The sequence below is a fragment of the Sapajus apella genome, unplaced genomic scaffold (assembly GCF_009761245.1).
Source record: "Sapajus apella isolate SASKATOON/1434 unplaced genomic scaffold, GSC_monkey_1.0 scaffold6, whole genome shotgun sequence".
Lineage (NCBI taxonomy): Eukaryota > Metazoa > Chordata > Mammalia > Primates > Cebidae > Sapajus > Sapajus apella.
In genome coordinates, this window is record NW_022436946.1 from 1,748,767 (window position 1) to 1,764,068 (window position 15,302).

At 40.3% G+C, this 15,302-nt stretch overlaps 1 protein-coding gene across 6 annotated transcripts in view; it reads right to left on the reverse strand.

Annotated features, from left to right (window-relative positions):
- SASH1 (SAM and SH3 domain containing 1) overlaps nucleotides 1–15,302 on the reverse strand; it is a 1,049,232-nt gene that overhangs the window by 49,929 nt on the left and 984,001 nt on the right. For all 6 annotated transcript variants that reach the window (XM_032274338.1, XM_032274343.1, XM_032274342.1 and 3 more), the window contains exon 8: nucleotides 14,839–14,940. In XM_032274338.1, the coding sequence (XP_032130229.1) occupies nucleotides 14,839–14,940 (102 nt within the window). The remainder of the gene's footprint in view (nucleotides 1–14,838; nucleotides 14,941–15,302) is intronic.

The following is a 15,302-nucleotide window of genomic DNA, read 5'->3' on the forward strand; positions in this document are numbered from 1 at the left end:
AAGAAGGGAGAAAATCCAACATCTCAGGAGTCCTACAGCCAGATCTAGGGAGACTTAGAACAAAGGTGAATACCCATCCCCCCCAACCCCCAATTCTGCAGGTTGCCACTGAGCAGAGAATGTCTTTCCTTCTCCTGAAGGGTCAGGGGAGAGAGTGGTGAGTGGAGGAAAGAGGACCGGCTTCTCCTTCACTCTGTAAATATTTGGAAGACATTTCTGCCTGGGGCTTTGCCACCCTGATCATAGGCCCGAGAAACCTGTTGTTTCATATAAAATAACTGAGTTAGGATACAAAGTGTTGGGAAGGTAATCTACAGCTCTACAGGTCCCTCTGTTCAGAGTGGGGTCATGTTATCCAAAGCAAATCTATGGTATCAGACACACTGAAGACTAAAGCAAAACACCAAACCCACTCACTCCCAAGGGCATCTGATTCTCACATGCCATGGAAAAAGGATGATTCAGAACAGGACTGCCAAGTAGGGCAATTACATATGCGTTTAAGGCGCTAGTTTCTGGAGCTGATGAAAGTGTTCATCCCAGAAGTAGTAAGTCTCCTAAGGGATTGGGTGGTGTTTGCAAAGTCACATTACTTACATGGCATCTTAGACTGAATGACTCATGGATCAGACATGATGACTTCTCAGAGCTGCCAAACAACCTTGTCTAGGCAAATGGCAATGTAGAAATACAGAGAACTGATGGGGCCAAATGGCAATGGAGGGAAGGTGGGACCACCAAGACCATTCCTCCAGTCCAAACTCATGCCACCAGGTCAGTGGTCATCTGTCTAAGCTGGAGGTGGGAGGGTCCAATGTTACCTTCTAGACTGATGATCTACAACCTTAACATTATTCTCCTTATGTTTGCAGAATAAATAAGTAAATTTACTTCAAGTTCCAAATTGGAGAAATCTAGACTGAATACCTACCTTCAGAGACGAATTATTTAGAGCTAAAAAGGTTGTTTGAGGTCATCCAACTGGCAAAACTATCAGGTCATGAACTCTGCTGAACACTGAACCACAGAATATTCTTCTTACAACAACTAACACACTGAGCAAAAGCCCCCAAAAAGGAAAAAAAAAAAAAAAAAAACAAAAAAAACTAGCAAAAATATTGCACCGAGAGCAACCAAACAAGGAAAGCTATGTAATCTAATGTACTAAACTCCATGACCAAGTTAAGAAACAAATTTCTGAAGCCCACTGGAAAAGGCTCACAACTTCTACAAAAGCCTGGCAAAAATCCAGAGAGTCCTTTCATGTAACCCCAAATCTGGAAGGAAGCTGTGTGACCTCTTTATCTTTTTCTGATCTAAGATCAGTGGAAATGGCTACAGAAGAGCAGTGAGTGAAAAGACAGAAAGTCAAGTGAGGCTGTTCTTGATTGAAAGATAGCCTCCAAAATTCAAAAAATGAATTAAAGGCAGACTGGCTATATTCCATCCATTACCCCAGCTATGAACCAGCTGGCATAAATATGATACAGCACATTTAACACAGTTTGAGCAGAGAAAAGGCAGACTCCAGGTATCTCAATGAAGACCACGTTTCATCACATACCATGGCCAGGTTGTAGCAACAACAAACATAAATGGACCACGAAATAAAGCCCTCAGCTGTATCTTGAAAGGAGAGAAACAAACAAACAAACAAACAACTATTGTCAGATAGCATGGTAAACAAGTCCAAACATCTTCAATATCAGCACAAACAGAGAATGTGATCAGAGCCACTCAAATGGGAACAAGGTGGGAAAAAAATGCATGACAACTGCACAAACGAACTATGGCAAGGGGGGCGGGGAAGAAGCAGCATAGATAAAAACAAAAAGCCAATCTTTTGAGCTCATCACTTCATTAGGAGAAAATATAACTCAAGGAACAGGAAGAAATTCCTAATAGTTGCTTTCCTCTATAAAATAATTTAATAAGAACACTAATTTTGTTAAATGAGACTTAAAAGACAAGATGGAAAACATAAATGATATAAATTTAAAATCTGCAGAAATAAGGAAACGACCTATTACAGAACCAAGTTATAAATAAAAATAAACAAAGAATAGAATCTATACCCTAGAAGTCAAAATACTGATAGAGAGAAATGCTTCAGATTACTTGACCCAATTTTCTCATATTACTCAAGTTCTCAGATTTACCCAGCTCTTCATCTAGACCTTTGACTTTGCTGCTCCCTCTCCTGCCACACATTTGTCCTTCTGGAAAACTCTTCCTCAGTGTCAACCACCTTATCTGGGAAGGTTTCCCAGATCCTCCTTGCTGGGGCTTGCTGGACTTTCTGTGTGCCCCTATCACAATAGGCAGGAAAATCTCAATGAAGTTCACAGTCATGCCATTCATTAGTCTGGCTCCTTTTCTCAAACCCAAGCTCCTTGTATAGAAGGAATGGCACACAATGGGCACCCAATAAATGTTTTCACATAAATAAATGAAAGAACGATCAAGGTGGCATTCTTTCAACCTATACTGTGGGTCAAATGCACAGTGTAGGAAGTGATTTGCATCCTTTTAGAAACTAATTGTGCAATACTATTAGCATAATACTAATAATAAATAGTAGAGTGGGCACTGGAAAGCTAGGAGCTGTGCTGTGGTACAAAGAGGGAGATGAATTGGATAGAGAGGAGAAAAAAAGGATTTTTTTTGTTTGTTTGTTTTTTGTTTTTTGGGACGGAGTTTCGCTCTTGTTACCCAGGCTGGAGTGCAATGGCGCGATCTCGGCTCACCGCAACCTCCGCCTCCTGGGTTCAGGCAATTCTCCTGCCTCAGCCTCCTGAGTAGCTGGGATTACAGGCACGCGCCACCATGCCCAGCTAATTTTTTGTATTTTTAGTAGAGACGGGGTTTCACCGTGTTGACCAGGATGGTCTCGATCTCTTGACCTCGTGATCCACCCGCCTCGGCCTCCCAAAGTGCTGGGATTACAGGCTTGAGCCACCGCGCCCGGCAAAAAAGGATATTTTTATAGAAATTGTACTGTAGAAAAATTTGGTTATGTTAAAATATTGCTTTCCAAATGATTTTTCTGATGGCTGACTATTGTTCTAAGAATTTTGATACAGTGGGTAATTATGAGAACATTCAAATAGACTCAAAACAAGTGATGGGCAACCTATGATTTTAATAAGCCAGCTTAGTTTGGAGATGGCCCACAGTCTAGCTTCTACTTATGAACAACAATAGGGCCTGGGTATCTCCCCAACCCATCCATTAAATAAGAACTGGCACTAGGGCAAATGATTTAAAAAGGAATTGACATGTAATGAATCAATAATATTGAACAAGTAATGGAAATCCTCTTACCTCCACCTTCCCCAGGGTTGTTCCCAAGAGCAAAATAAGAAACTGGTATTGAAAATTGAAATGCCAGTCTTTAAACCAAATTAGATTACAAATATCTGTACTGAAATATAATCGGCTAGCAGGGGAAATGTGGCATCGCCTCTTTGGTATTTACATATTAGGTTGGACAAAAGAAATTACCACTTTTATGGATCAAAAGCTGTCAAGTATCTTCAGTTCCACAAGCTTCAACCAAACGAAAGAAACAACTGACCAAATTGTATCCACAAGCCGCTTTTTAAAAATAGGTGCCCTCAGATTATGTAGTACCCGGATATTTTGTCATTATTTGTTTTATTAATGTGGCCCTTGATGTTTTTCTTTTTCTTTCTTTTTTTTTTTTTTTTTTAAGACAGGGACTTGCTCTGTCACCCAGGCTAGAGTGCAATAGCATGAACACATCTCACTGCAGCCTCGTCCAGGCAATCTTCCCGCCTCAGCTCCCCAAGTAGCAGGACTACAGGTGCATACTACCATGTCCAGCTAAATTTATTTCATTTTTGTTTGTTTTTTTCTGGGGGTAGAGATGCGGTTTCACCATGTTGCCCAGGCTGCTCAAGAACTCCTGAGCTCAGACAATCTGCCCACCTTGGCTTCCCAAAACACTGGGATTACAGGTATGAGCCACCATGCCTGGCCAGCCCTTGATATGTTGAGGAAGGCCTCCAGGCAGCAAGCACCCTCAACTTCCTGCAGCTGTAGAAATCGGTAATTATAAAGATGTACCTGGTTAGTTCCCAAAGTCAAAAAGCCAAATGGGCCTACCATGAGCATGCCCTCCAAGATAACAGGTATGGAACACACACCCACACACTCCATAAGGCCACGTCATCAGTGCTGTCAGGCCCTAGATTATTTCAGTGCAATTAACCACTTACTCTTCACAGACAGTACTTCTAAGTTCAAACATGCTTACTAATACCAGACCCACCTTTAAACCACTTATGCAATAATACCTTCTAAAATAGAAAACAAATTGGTTATGTGTTTGGTAAGAGTGTAACCAAGTAAACACGCACTTTTACATTAAGCTTGTTCTGACAATTCTAGCCTATCTGCTGATACATGAACATAAGCCATTACTACCATGTTAATGGCATGTGCAAAAATAGCACTTTTATGGGAAGTCAAGTATTTTAAGAATGGCAGTTGACGGGAAGGGCAGAAGATCTTCACATTAAGTAACAAAGAGCTGAAGAGCCTGGCCACAGATGCAGAGCAAATAGGTGGCAGATTTGGATCTGAGCCCACGGTCTGACTCAAGTCTGAGCTTAACCAGTCTCCTCTCCTGCCCACGCTGGGGGAAAGCCTGGTTTCCAGGGACTAGTAGAGGCAACAGCTTCCTTCTTGTGTAACTTTGTGGGAACACGGGGATATGAAGGGACTCAACCAATATATGCCTGAAACTTTGGCCCCGTCCCAGGTAGAAGACTGGGAATGGGAGGGCAGAAGAGAAGAAGTGACAAGAAGCCAACTAAGCAATGGCGCCTGGGCAGCTTATAGCCAGTTGGAAGAAAATGAGTATTTCTCAAAACATCTTACTTTGTCTATTTTTCCAGTGGTTTGATTTTTCCTTTAGTCCCACCCTAAGCTGCAGATTAAAGGAATCGTTACTTTGATTCTTTTAATAAGAATTTTAATGTGTTCCTATTTTACTATCATCAGTTTCAGAATCATGGTTTTATTAAAATACGGAGTAGTATTTCCTCCTATAATCTCCTACCAGCCAAATAAAATGAAAATTTATAAGAATTATCCATAAAAATCAGAATAATCATATGAAGGTCTCAAACACATTAAAAGAGTAAGATCAGTATGCATTATTTTACTTTTTTAAAAAATTTTTTCCTTTTTTTTTTTTTTGAGACAGGGTCTCGCTCTGTCATCTAGGCTGGAGTGCAGTGGTCTAATCATAGCTTGCTGCAGACTCAGCCTCTTGGGATCAAGGCCAAGTCAGCCTCTTGAGTAGCTGGGACTACAGACATGTGCCACCATGCCCAGATAACTTTTTGATTTTTCATAGAGCCCAAGCTGGTCTTGAACTCCTGGCCCCCAAGTGATCATCCTGCCTCGGCATGTCAAAGCACTGGGATTACAGGCATGGGCCATCACACCCAGCCATTAAAAGTTAACTTTAACATAGTTACATGTAGAAAGATTTTTGAAAAGGCTTCATCCACACAGGTAACACTGCATGCACGGTATACAGAATTGCTGATACCTGTCCCAAGGATACGGGGCATAAATACCTTCTGATAAATTATTGCTATGCCTTGTTTCTTCTTTCTCTTGGTCATATTACAAGTCAAACAAGTAAACTCTTCTTCTGTGAGAAATAAAGGACTGAAGAACATAACCAAGTACTTTATGTGTAAGCCCAGCTAAGAAACCATTGGAGCTTCAACAAGCAGACCCATTTTCCAGCTGTAAACCAAAAAGCATCTTGCCAATTAGGACCCTTTTAAATTTAAACCCACACACTTAGAGTTATGAAACGATCCCTTAGGAAAAGAGAAGCAGTGGGAAAAAAAAAAAGTAAATACCATTAAAAAGCAAAATGCTTATTCAGAAAGAAAGTTATTTTTATACTTGGAATCTTTCCTCTCTTAAACTTCCTTAACAACAAAAAAAAAAACTTCACGCCTGTAATCCCAGCACTTTGGGAGGCTGAGACAGGCAGATCGCCTGAGGTCGGGAGTTTGAGACCAGCCTGGCCAAAATGGCGAAACCCTGTCTCTACGTAAAAAAAAAAAAAAAAAAAAAAAAAATTAGCCAGGCATGGTGGCAGGTGCCTGTAATCCCAGCTACTCCAGAGGCTGAGGCAGGAGAATCGCTTCAACCCAGGAGGTGGAGGTTGCAGTGAGCTGAGATCATACCACTGCACTCCAGCCTGGGTGACACAGCGAGACTCGTTATCAAAAAATAAATCAATAAATAAGTAATTACAAGAAGAGAAAGCCAGCAGAAATAAAATCCATCATTTTCTTGGGGATGGTTTCACTGCACCTGTAATGTCAACTCAAGTACTACGGCATGTGTCACTCTTCACACAATTTATGCATCCAATAAATATTCACTGCCATCCAAGTCAGCGAAACTATAAAAATCACACACATTTTTGAGATTGCTGGGAATATTTATTTATTTTTTTGAGATGGAATCTCGTTCTGTCACCAGGCTGGAGTGCAGTGGTGCAATCTTGGCTCACTAACCTCCACCTCCCAGGTTTAAGCAATTCTCCTGCCTCAGCCTCCCAAGTAGCTGGGACTAGAGGTGCACGCCACCACGCCTGGATAATTTTTGTATTTTAGTAGCAACGGGGCTTCAACATGTTGGCCAGGATGGTCTGGATCTCTTGACTTCATGATCCACCCACCCTAGCCTCCCAAAGTGCTGGGACTACAGGCGTGATCCACTGCGCCCGGCCGATTGCTGGGAATATTTATAGGTGGAAGAAGATTTTGTAAATTCATCATATGCTGCCATTAAAGAAATCTTCTTTGTAGTCAGGCTTTTCCATATGATGAAGCTAATGATATTGGTTTATATGTTAACACCTTTGAAACATAAAAATAAAACTTCTGGTAAACCTTAACCTATTGATAGTGTCTAAAAGTTACTCTAGCTTTAAAAAAAAATTCAAAATAAACACAGCAAGAATAGTCAATCTTTAAAATTTCAAGCTGAGCTCAGAATAGCAGATTCTAAAAAAGAGGACAGTGGTTATAAAAGCAGAAGGACGCTGTCACACTGCTCCAGAAAGCAGTGAAATCACAGCTGCTCAGGGCACCTTAGGAGTGTGTGCACTGTTCTTCCACCATACTCTGTATAAAGGGATTACACTGTTAGCCTTTTCGTTTGTCATAATGGAAATTAAGCCATTTACCATAAGAACCACTTAAAAGTGACTTCTGCAGGTACTCTGCCTTCTGACACACCAGAATTGTTCTTAATAAATTATCTTTCAGAATGTTCCATTTCGACTAGGGCTGTGACAACCTTTCCTTCTAAAACCTCAAACCTGAATCCTCTGGCTTGAAAACAATGTCTGTTATTGAGGCGGGTGAAAGAACATTGAAAACTCTAAATAAAACCTGGCCATTGGAGAGGGACATGTTTATGGTTTACAATTTTAGAAAGTCTCAAAAAGATTTAAAAGGTGCCAACTGAAAGATCTTATAATCTGTGGATATTTTAGTTGAGAACCTGGAAGTCCTCAATCAAGGAAACACTGAAAATAGCTCCATGGCGCTCTGTCTCTGTGGCCCAAAGTTTTGGACACAGTTCAATCACATGGCTCTCTGTACCTCAAACCAAGTTAGTGACAAAAACGGCCCTATGATCGAATGGAGGGCTATAAAGAGGTGCACACATGGAGGTAAGCTGGTGTTACAAGGCCACAGTTATAACATTCTTTACACAAATATTTCCCAACTCTAAAACTCCCTAAATGCAAAAGTGATCAATGATGAAACGATGACTTGCTTTACTCACTTCACAATAGCATGTCCCTAGAGATGCTTCATCCTGGTGATGAGCTCCAGCTACAGAAATGCAATTCCAACATTTCCTGGAACATATTTTTGTATGAAGTGAAGCAACTGAGCGGTAAAGATGACTCTCGCCTATCTTGTGCTTTGTCATCATGGTTGTTGCTTTCATTTTTCTTCTTACTTTTTACACATTTTTAAAACATTTTAAGTAAGATTACAATCAAATGATCTTTTATTTCATTTGGAAAGATCTTTCATTGCAAACATTTTTATTAATGTTCAAAGGTACAGATCACAAACTCTTTCTAAAAATAGAATTTACTAAAACTTATATTAGTAAAAAACTAGAAAATCCGGTACGACAGAGGTCATAATTTCTTCAAATATCTTCTAAACTAGAAAGTAAACGGAACCCTCATGCACAAAGCTGACAGCGTAAAATGAGAATTCTGACAATCATCCCCCCCTCGCCGGAGGCAAAGGAAAAAACAAACTTACCAAGCTAAATTAAAATGAAAAATAATAAAATAAATGTGCAGACATTTCCTAAGAAATTGAGCTAAGCTCTCAACCAAAAATCTCTCTTAAAACTTTTAGCACTCCCTACAGAAGTTTATTATTAATGGAAAACAGCACAAAACAGATTCTTCTCTGGCAAAGAGAAAGCTATTTTTCACTTCCCCTGGTAACTATCTTTAGTACTTTACACTCTTGGAAACTAGGAATGTGCATATGGATTTATTATGAGGCAACACGCGATTATCTAATTTCAGCGACGGGGGTAGGGAAGCCTGTGAAATCAATGCAAATGAAATCCTAAGGCATGACAGGCATCAATATAGGCATTGAGGTCTGGTGACAAAGGCCTTATGGTCCCTAAAACTTTCATGGCCTGGGCATTCCTGACTGGAGCCAGTGGGCTATTCACATTTCCGTACTCTAGAAAGGAATGGATAGAAAACAGAAACACCCCAGCCCTTGCACAAAAAGTATCCAAAGCGCCTATTCCCCGTGGTGGCTGAATTCTGAAATTAACTGCTCTGCAATAGAGGCAAATCTAAAATAATGAGAATGAATATATTGGATGGGGTTTCTGGCCGACTCTTCATAAAAATGCAAAACGGGCTAAAGCCTGAATAAGCGGCAAGGGTCATATGTATATATACCTTAGGATTACGATCAAGTTCAAGCAAATTTAAGTGGTGATGGTGGTGGGTTGTAGTTCTGAACAGCAAGACCAGAGGTGGGCATGGGTGTTGGCAGAGAGTCAGCTAGCAAAATACAAAGGGTAAATGAACTGTTTCAGAAAAATGCACTGCTGAGTAGCCTATCATCACCTATGCCTCTCAGCCAAAGGAGAAGTCACTCTTCAGAACTTCTGGAAAATTATGCTCTGAGAAGAAGCAGCATATGGCATTTCTGGCCCTAGGTCTAACTAAGACAGGCTGAATTTATTTGCGAGACATCTATGAAGAAACAATTTGGTAAGAAGTGAGTAATGTAAATGTGTACATGGCATCTCAAAGCTGTGTGCACACACACGAATGTGATTTTATTTATTTATTTATATTTTATGAGATGAAGTCTTGCTCTCTTGCCCAGGCTGGAGTGCAGTCCTGCGATCCCACTCACTGCAACCTCTGCCTCCTGGGTTCCAATGATTCTCCTGCCTCGACCTCCCAAGTAGCTGTGACTACAGGCGCATGCCACCATGTCCGGCTAATTTTTTTTTTTTTTTTTTTGTATTTTTATAGCGATGGGGTTTCACCATGTTGGCGAGGCTGGTCTCAAACTCCTGACCTCAGGTAATCCGCCAGCCTCGGCCTCCCGAGGCTGCAATTACAGGCGTGAGCCACTGTGCCCGGCCACATGGCTGTGATTTTAACCTCTGCTCTAAAGCATTAACTGCCAGAACAGGGCCTGTCTCTTTCTCCTTTACTTTTATAACCCAAACATGTAGCACAATGCTTGCTATATTCCAAGGGCTCCATAAATGCCTCCCAAATGAACAGAGAAATGCTGAAGAGAATGAAATGTTCCAAGTATTAAGAAGAAGCCATTTCATTCTCACAATTTCTATCTAGGTAATGGTTCTGACTGGCCCTCTGAAAGGGGTCTCATAAGCCAATGCTTAATAATGCTTTCTTAGCAGCTTGTTCTAAATGCTTGATAATACCCAACTTACATTAACTTTTTCCTAAACAAAACAAGCTTCTCTCTTTGAAGTCTAAGTGTGTGAGGTTTTACTACAGTCCTGTTTCTCTGAATGGTCAAAGTCTTCTAACCTCTCCCTCAACTCGGATGCTATTAATCAGGGCAGTATACAGTGGGTCTTACACTAAGGGACCCAGTAGGGACAACTGGCTCTTTGTTTTCTCCCCCAAGTTGGGTTTGAATCAGTCCTGAGTTACTGTATTTATTCCTCATGATCCTTTAGGTTCATGATTTACATTCATATTATGTTAGACTTTAGGACTTGAGGATTACAGCACATTGAAAACAGAGGACACGGCTCTATTGATTACCTCATCATCCCAGAACACACTGCTGGCTGGCCTATGACACATTTATTATTATAAATGGTAACGTCTCAGTCCCTTTCACACAAAAGTAAACCAGGCAGGGCTTTCAAATTCATAATCCTTTGATTTTTAGCTGCAATGGAAATCTGGTGCTTGACTCAGGAAATCAGGGAGATGATAGGAGGATTATATTTATTTCTGATAAACCGTCATTTGTTGTTCTGATGCAAAGGAAAGTAAAAACTGAATCTGTAGTTGCAAGACATAAATCATGCTCTTAAAGCAACCAGGAAGAATGAATGCTCAGGCTGGGCACGGTGGTTCATGCCTGTAATCACAGCACTTTGGGAGGTCGAGGCGGGTGAATCACCTGAGGTCAGGGTTTCGAAACCAGCCTGGCCAACATGGCAAAACCCCGTCTCTACTAAAAATAGAAAAAACAGCCAGGCATGGTAGCACATGTCTGTAATTCCAGCTACTCGGGACACTGAGGCAGGAGAATTGCTTGAACTCAGGAGGCAGATGTTGCAGTGAGCTGAGATACTGCCACTGCATTCCAGCCCGGGTGACAGAATGAGACTCCATCTCAACAACAACAACAGCAAAATGAATGTTTGAATACAATGTTCTTGAAATATTTCTATAGGAGCTGGACATTGGAGAGACAAAGAATACAGTCTTTCTTGCCCAAGGAGATCACTACTTCCAAGGATGCTGAAATACGTGCTTAGGTTTAATCTATAAAGCCAGTTTAACAAAAGCACATAATAGGAAGCAATAAATACGCTTGAGGGGGGAAGGAAAGTTTCACAGACGAAAAGACAGTTGGACTCCACCTTGAAAAACTCATAGATTTTTCACCAGGAAAAATTTGAAGGAAAACATTTTAGGTAAAGAAAATTATGTGAGTCAAAGTGCAGAAGAATGAAAAGTACAAGGTTTGTTCCATGATGCATATGGGGTTCAATATGTCTGGCATAGAGGGTATTGGGTGTGGAGATAGAAAATGAGATTTAAGAAACTGATTAAAGCCAGATCACATAGAATCTTAAGTGTGCCAAGAAGTTTGGAATTTATCTTACAGAAATGGAAAACCATCAGTCTGTTCAAAACATAATTGCAAGAAAAGAGGGATGTTTTAGAAAGATGACTGGTTGTATGGAACATAGATAGGAAAAGACAAGAGGCTGAAGACGGAGATGGAGTTGTTTCCAAATTTTAAGGATGAGATAACCTAAAAAGAAAACACAACAACTACATAATACATGAAAAGAGGTAATTCCTTCTGTTTCTGCTCCACACAATGTGAGGATGACACCTTAAAATGTCTACATGAGGCGGGGCTCCGTGCTCATGCCTATAATCCCAGCACTTTGGGAGGCCAAGGCGGGAAGACCGTGAGGTCAGGAGTTTGAGAACAGCCTGGCCAAGATGGCGAAACCTCATCTCTACTAAAAAATACAAAAATTAACCAGGCATGGGGGCGCGCGCCTTTAGTCCTAGCTACTCGAGAGGCTAAGGCAGGAGAATCACTAGAACCCAGAAGGCAGAGGATGTGGTGAGCCGAGATCACGCCACTGCACTCCAGTCTGGGTGACAGAGCAAGACTCCATCTCAAAAGAAAAAAAAATAAGTCTACATGAAATTCTGAAGCCTTCATTCCTATCATCCCAGTGGAACTTGTAGAATAAGAAGCACTGTTTTGGCCACATTGAAACAGTGTGAATAATACAAGGTATGCAAATTGCAAATGAAAAAGTTAAATCATCTCTTTTTTTTGACAGATGACATGATCTTGTTTTTTTTTTTTTTTTTTGAGACAGAATGGAGTGCAGTGATACGATCACAGCTCACTGCAGCCTTGGCCTTCTGGGCTCATGCAGTCTTCCCACCTCAGCCTCCTGAGGACATGATCTTATATATAGAAAACCCTACGACTACACATACGTGTGCACACGCACACACGTGTGGGCGCACACAGACACACACACACACACGGCCTATATAGCTAATAAATTCAGCAAAGTGACAGGATAGAAAATCAACGCATGAAAATCCACTGCATTTTTATACACTAGCAATGAACAATTTGAAAAAAATTAAGAAAACATTGTCACTTACAATAACATCAGAAAGAATATTTAGAAATAAACTTAACTAAGGAAGCAAGACTTGTATACTGAAAACTGCAAAACACTGCTGAAATTAAAGAAGACATAAATAAATGGAAATATACCCAACGTTCATTGACTGAAAGATTTCATATAGTTAAAATAATATTACCCAAATCAATCTAAAGATTCAATGTAATCCCTATTAAAATTTCAAAGACATATTTTTTTAAAAATAAAAAACTCAAACTAAGATTAATGTGGAATCACAAGGAAACTTTAAATAGACAAAACAATCTTAAAAATCAAGAACAAAATTCAAGGTGTCATATTTCCTAATTTCAAAACTTACTATAAAGCTATGGTAATCAAAACAGCATGGTATTAGCAAAATGACAGAGATAGTCCAATGGAATCAAATAGAGAGCCTGGAAATACATCATCACATATATGATCAATTAGTTTTCAATAAATATGCCATGACCATAAAATGAGGAAAGGATATTCTTTTTAACAAATGGTTCTGGGAAAACTGGATATTCACATGCAAATAAATGAAGTTGGACCCATATATTTCATCATATACATACATTAACTCAAAAGAGATCAAGAACCTAAACTCAAAGGCTAAAACTATGAAACCCTCAGAAAAAAAACAGAGGGAAATATCTTTATGATATTAGATTTGGCAATGATTTTTTTTGATATGACACCAAAAACACAGGCAACAAAAAAACAAATAGACACACTGGATTTTAAAATTTAAAAGTAAGTGCATTAAGGACACCATCAAGAGAATTAAAAGGCAACCCACAGAGTAGGAGGAAATATTTACAAACTGTATATCTGATAAGGAATTAATATCCAGAAAATAGAAAGAACTCCTGCAACCTAACAACAGCAGCGAAACAATAGAACTGAAGACCAGGCAAAAGACTCAGACGTTTCTACAAAGCTGTTACACGAATGGCCAGTGAATATACAAAAGATGCTCGAGGGAAATGCAAAGCAAAGTCATGACGAGATACCACTTCAAACCATTAGGATAATTATTATCAAAAAAGAGGACAATAACAAGTGTTGATGACAAAGTAAAGAATTTGGAACCTTTGTGCATTATTGGCAGGAAGATAAAATGATACAGCTACTGTGAAAAAAAATATGGCATTTCCTCAAAAAGGTAAACATGGAATTATTATATGATCCAGAAATTCTGCCCCTAGGTATGTGCTAGGTATATGCAAAAGATTTGAAAGCAGAGACTCAGAGAAACTTGTACACTAGTGTTAACAGCAGCATTGTTCATAATGGCTAAAAGCTGGAAGCAACCTAAGTGTCATTAACAGATGAGTGGATAAACCAAATATGGTATATACATATAGTGGAATATTATTCATCCATAAAAAGGAATGAAGTTCTGATACACACTGCAGAGTGGATGAACCTTGAAAGAATTATGCTAGGTGAAATAAACCAGACACACAAATATTGTATAATTCCACTTATATGAGCTACTGAGAGTAGACAAATTCACAGGGACAGAAAATAGGATGGTAGTTGCCGGGGCAGGGTGCGAGTGGAGGTGGGTGAGGCAGGGGCGTAGGGCGAGTTATTGTTTAATCAGAACAGAGTTTCTGTCTGAAATAGTGAAAACTTCTGGAAGTGGATTATGATGCTGGTTGCACAGCAATGTGAACTTAATGAACAATATCATTAACAGTATCAGTATCACCAAACACTTTAAAATAGTTGATATGGTAAATGTCATGTTATGATACTTCAGGGCAGTAAAATAAATAAAAAACAAAACTCCAGCATGATAACACTATTTTGACTGTAACTGAGTCTCTGTCAGGTAGAGAAAATAAGCAACCTATATAGACACCTCTTTGCAGACCCAGTTGTGAGCTGGAAGCTGTGAAAAGAAATCCAGGCCGGGCGCGGTGACTCAAGCCTGTAATCCCAGCACTTTGGGAGGCCAAGGCGGGCGGATCACGAGGTCAAGAGATCGAGACCATCCTGGCCAACATGGTGAAACCCCGTCTCTACTGAAAATACAAAAATTAGCTGGGCGTGGTGGTGTGCACCTGTAGTCCCAGCTACTCGGGAGGCTGAGGCAGGAGAATTGCTTGAATCCGGGAGGCGGAGGTTGCAGTGAGCTGAGATTGTGCCACTGCACTCCAGCCTGGCACCTGGCGATAAAGTGAGACTCTGTCTCAAAAAAAAAAGAAAAAAAAAAAAACCAAAAAAAAAAAAAAAAGAAGAAGAAATCCAAAGGCTGAAATGGTGAAGACTGTCCCTTGTCGGCGCAGGTGATCAAGATGTCAAAGAAAGTCATGGTAAACTTACATTGCAGTTTGATGAGCCATCAAATGTTGGGTAAGAACCATCTGGCCAGTCGGCAGGGTCCAGAGCAGCCGACTGCCGGTGCTGGGCCTCATATTCCTTCAGCTGCAACAAGAAGAAACGGAATACTGAAGTGGAAATCATGGCCAGGCGCTGGCCAGACCTTTTACAAGGAAATGACTAAAATAATACATCTAGGTTCCTGGTTGAAAAGCTTGTGCCCAAGCAGCAGAGATCACTTTGGGTACCTTCTTCATGCCAGTATTGGTAACTAAGCGTCAGCCAAAGACACCTTTCCCAAAACCAAGAGGAAGGTAAGGACCCTGTCCATTGGGTTTTCATCTAAGTCAAATCAACAGGCACAATGGACTCTGTTCCAGAAAGAATCTTCACTTTCCCCCTCTAACATCAAAACTTAATGTTTCTTCAGCTTGATTATACAGAAATCGTCTGTAGTTTGGCCTCTG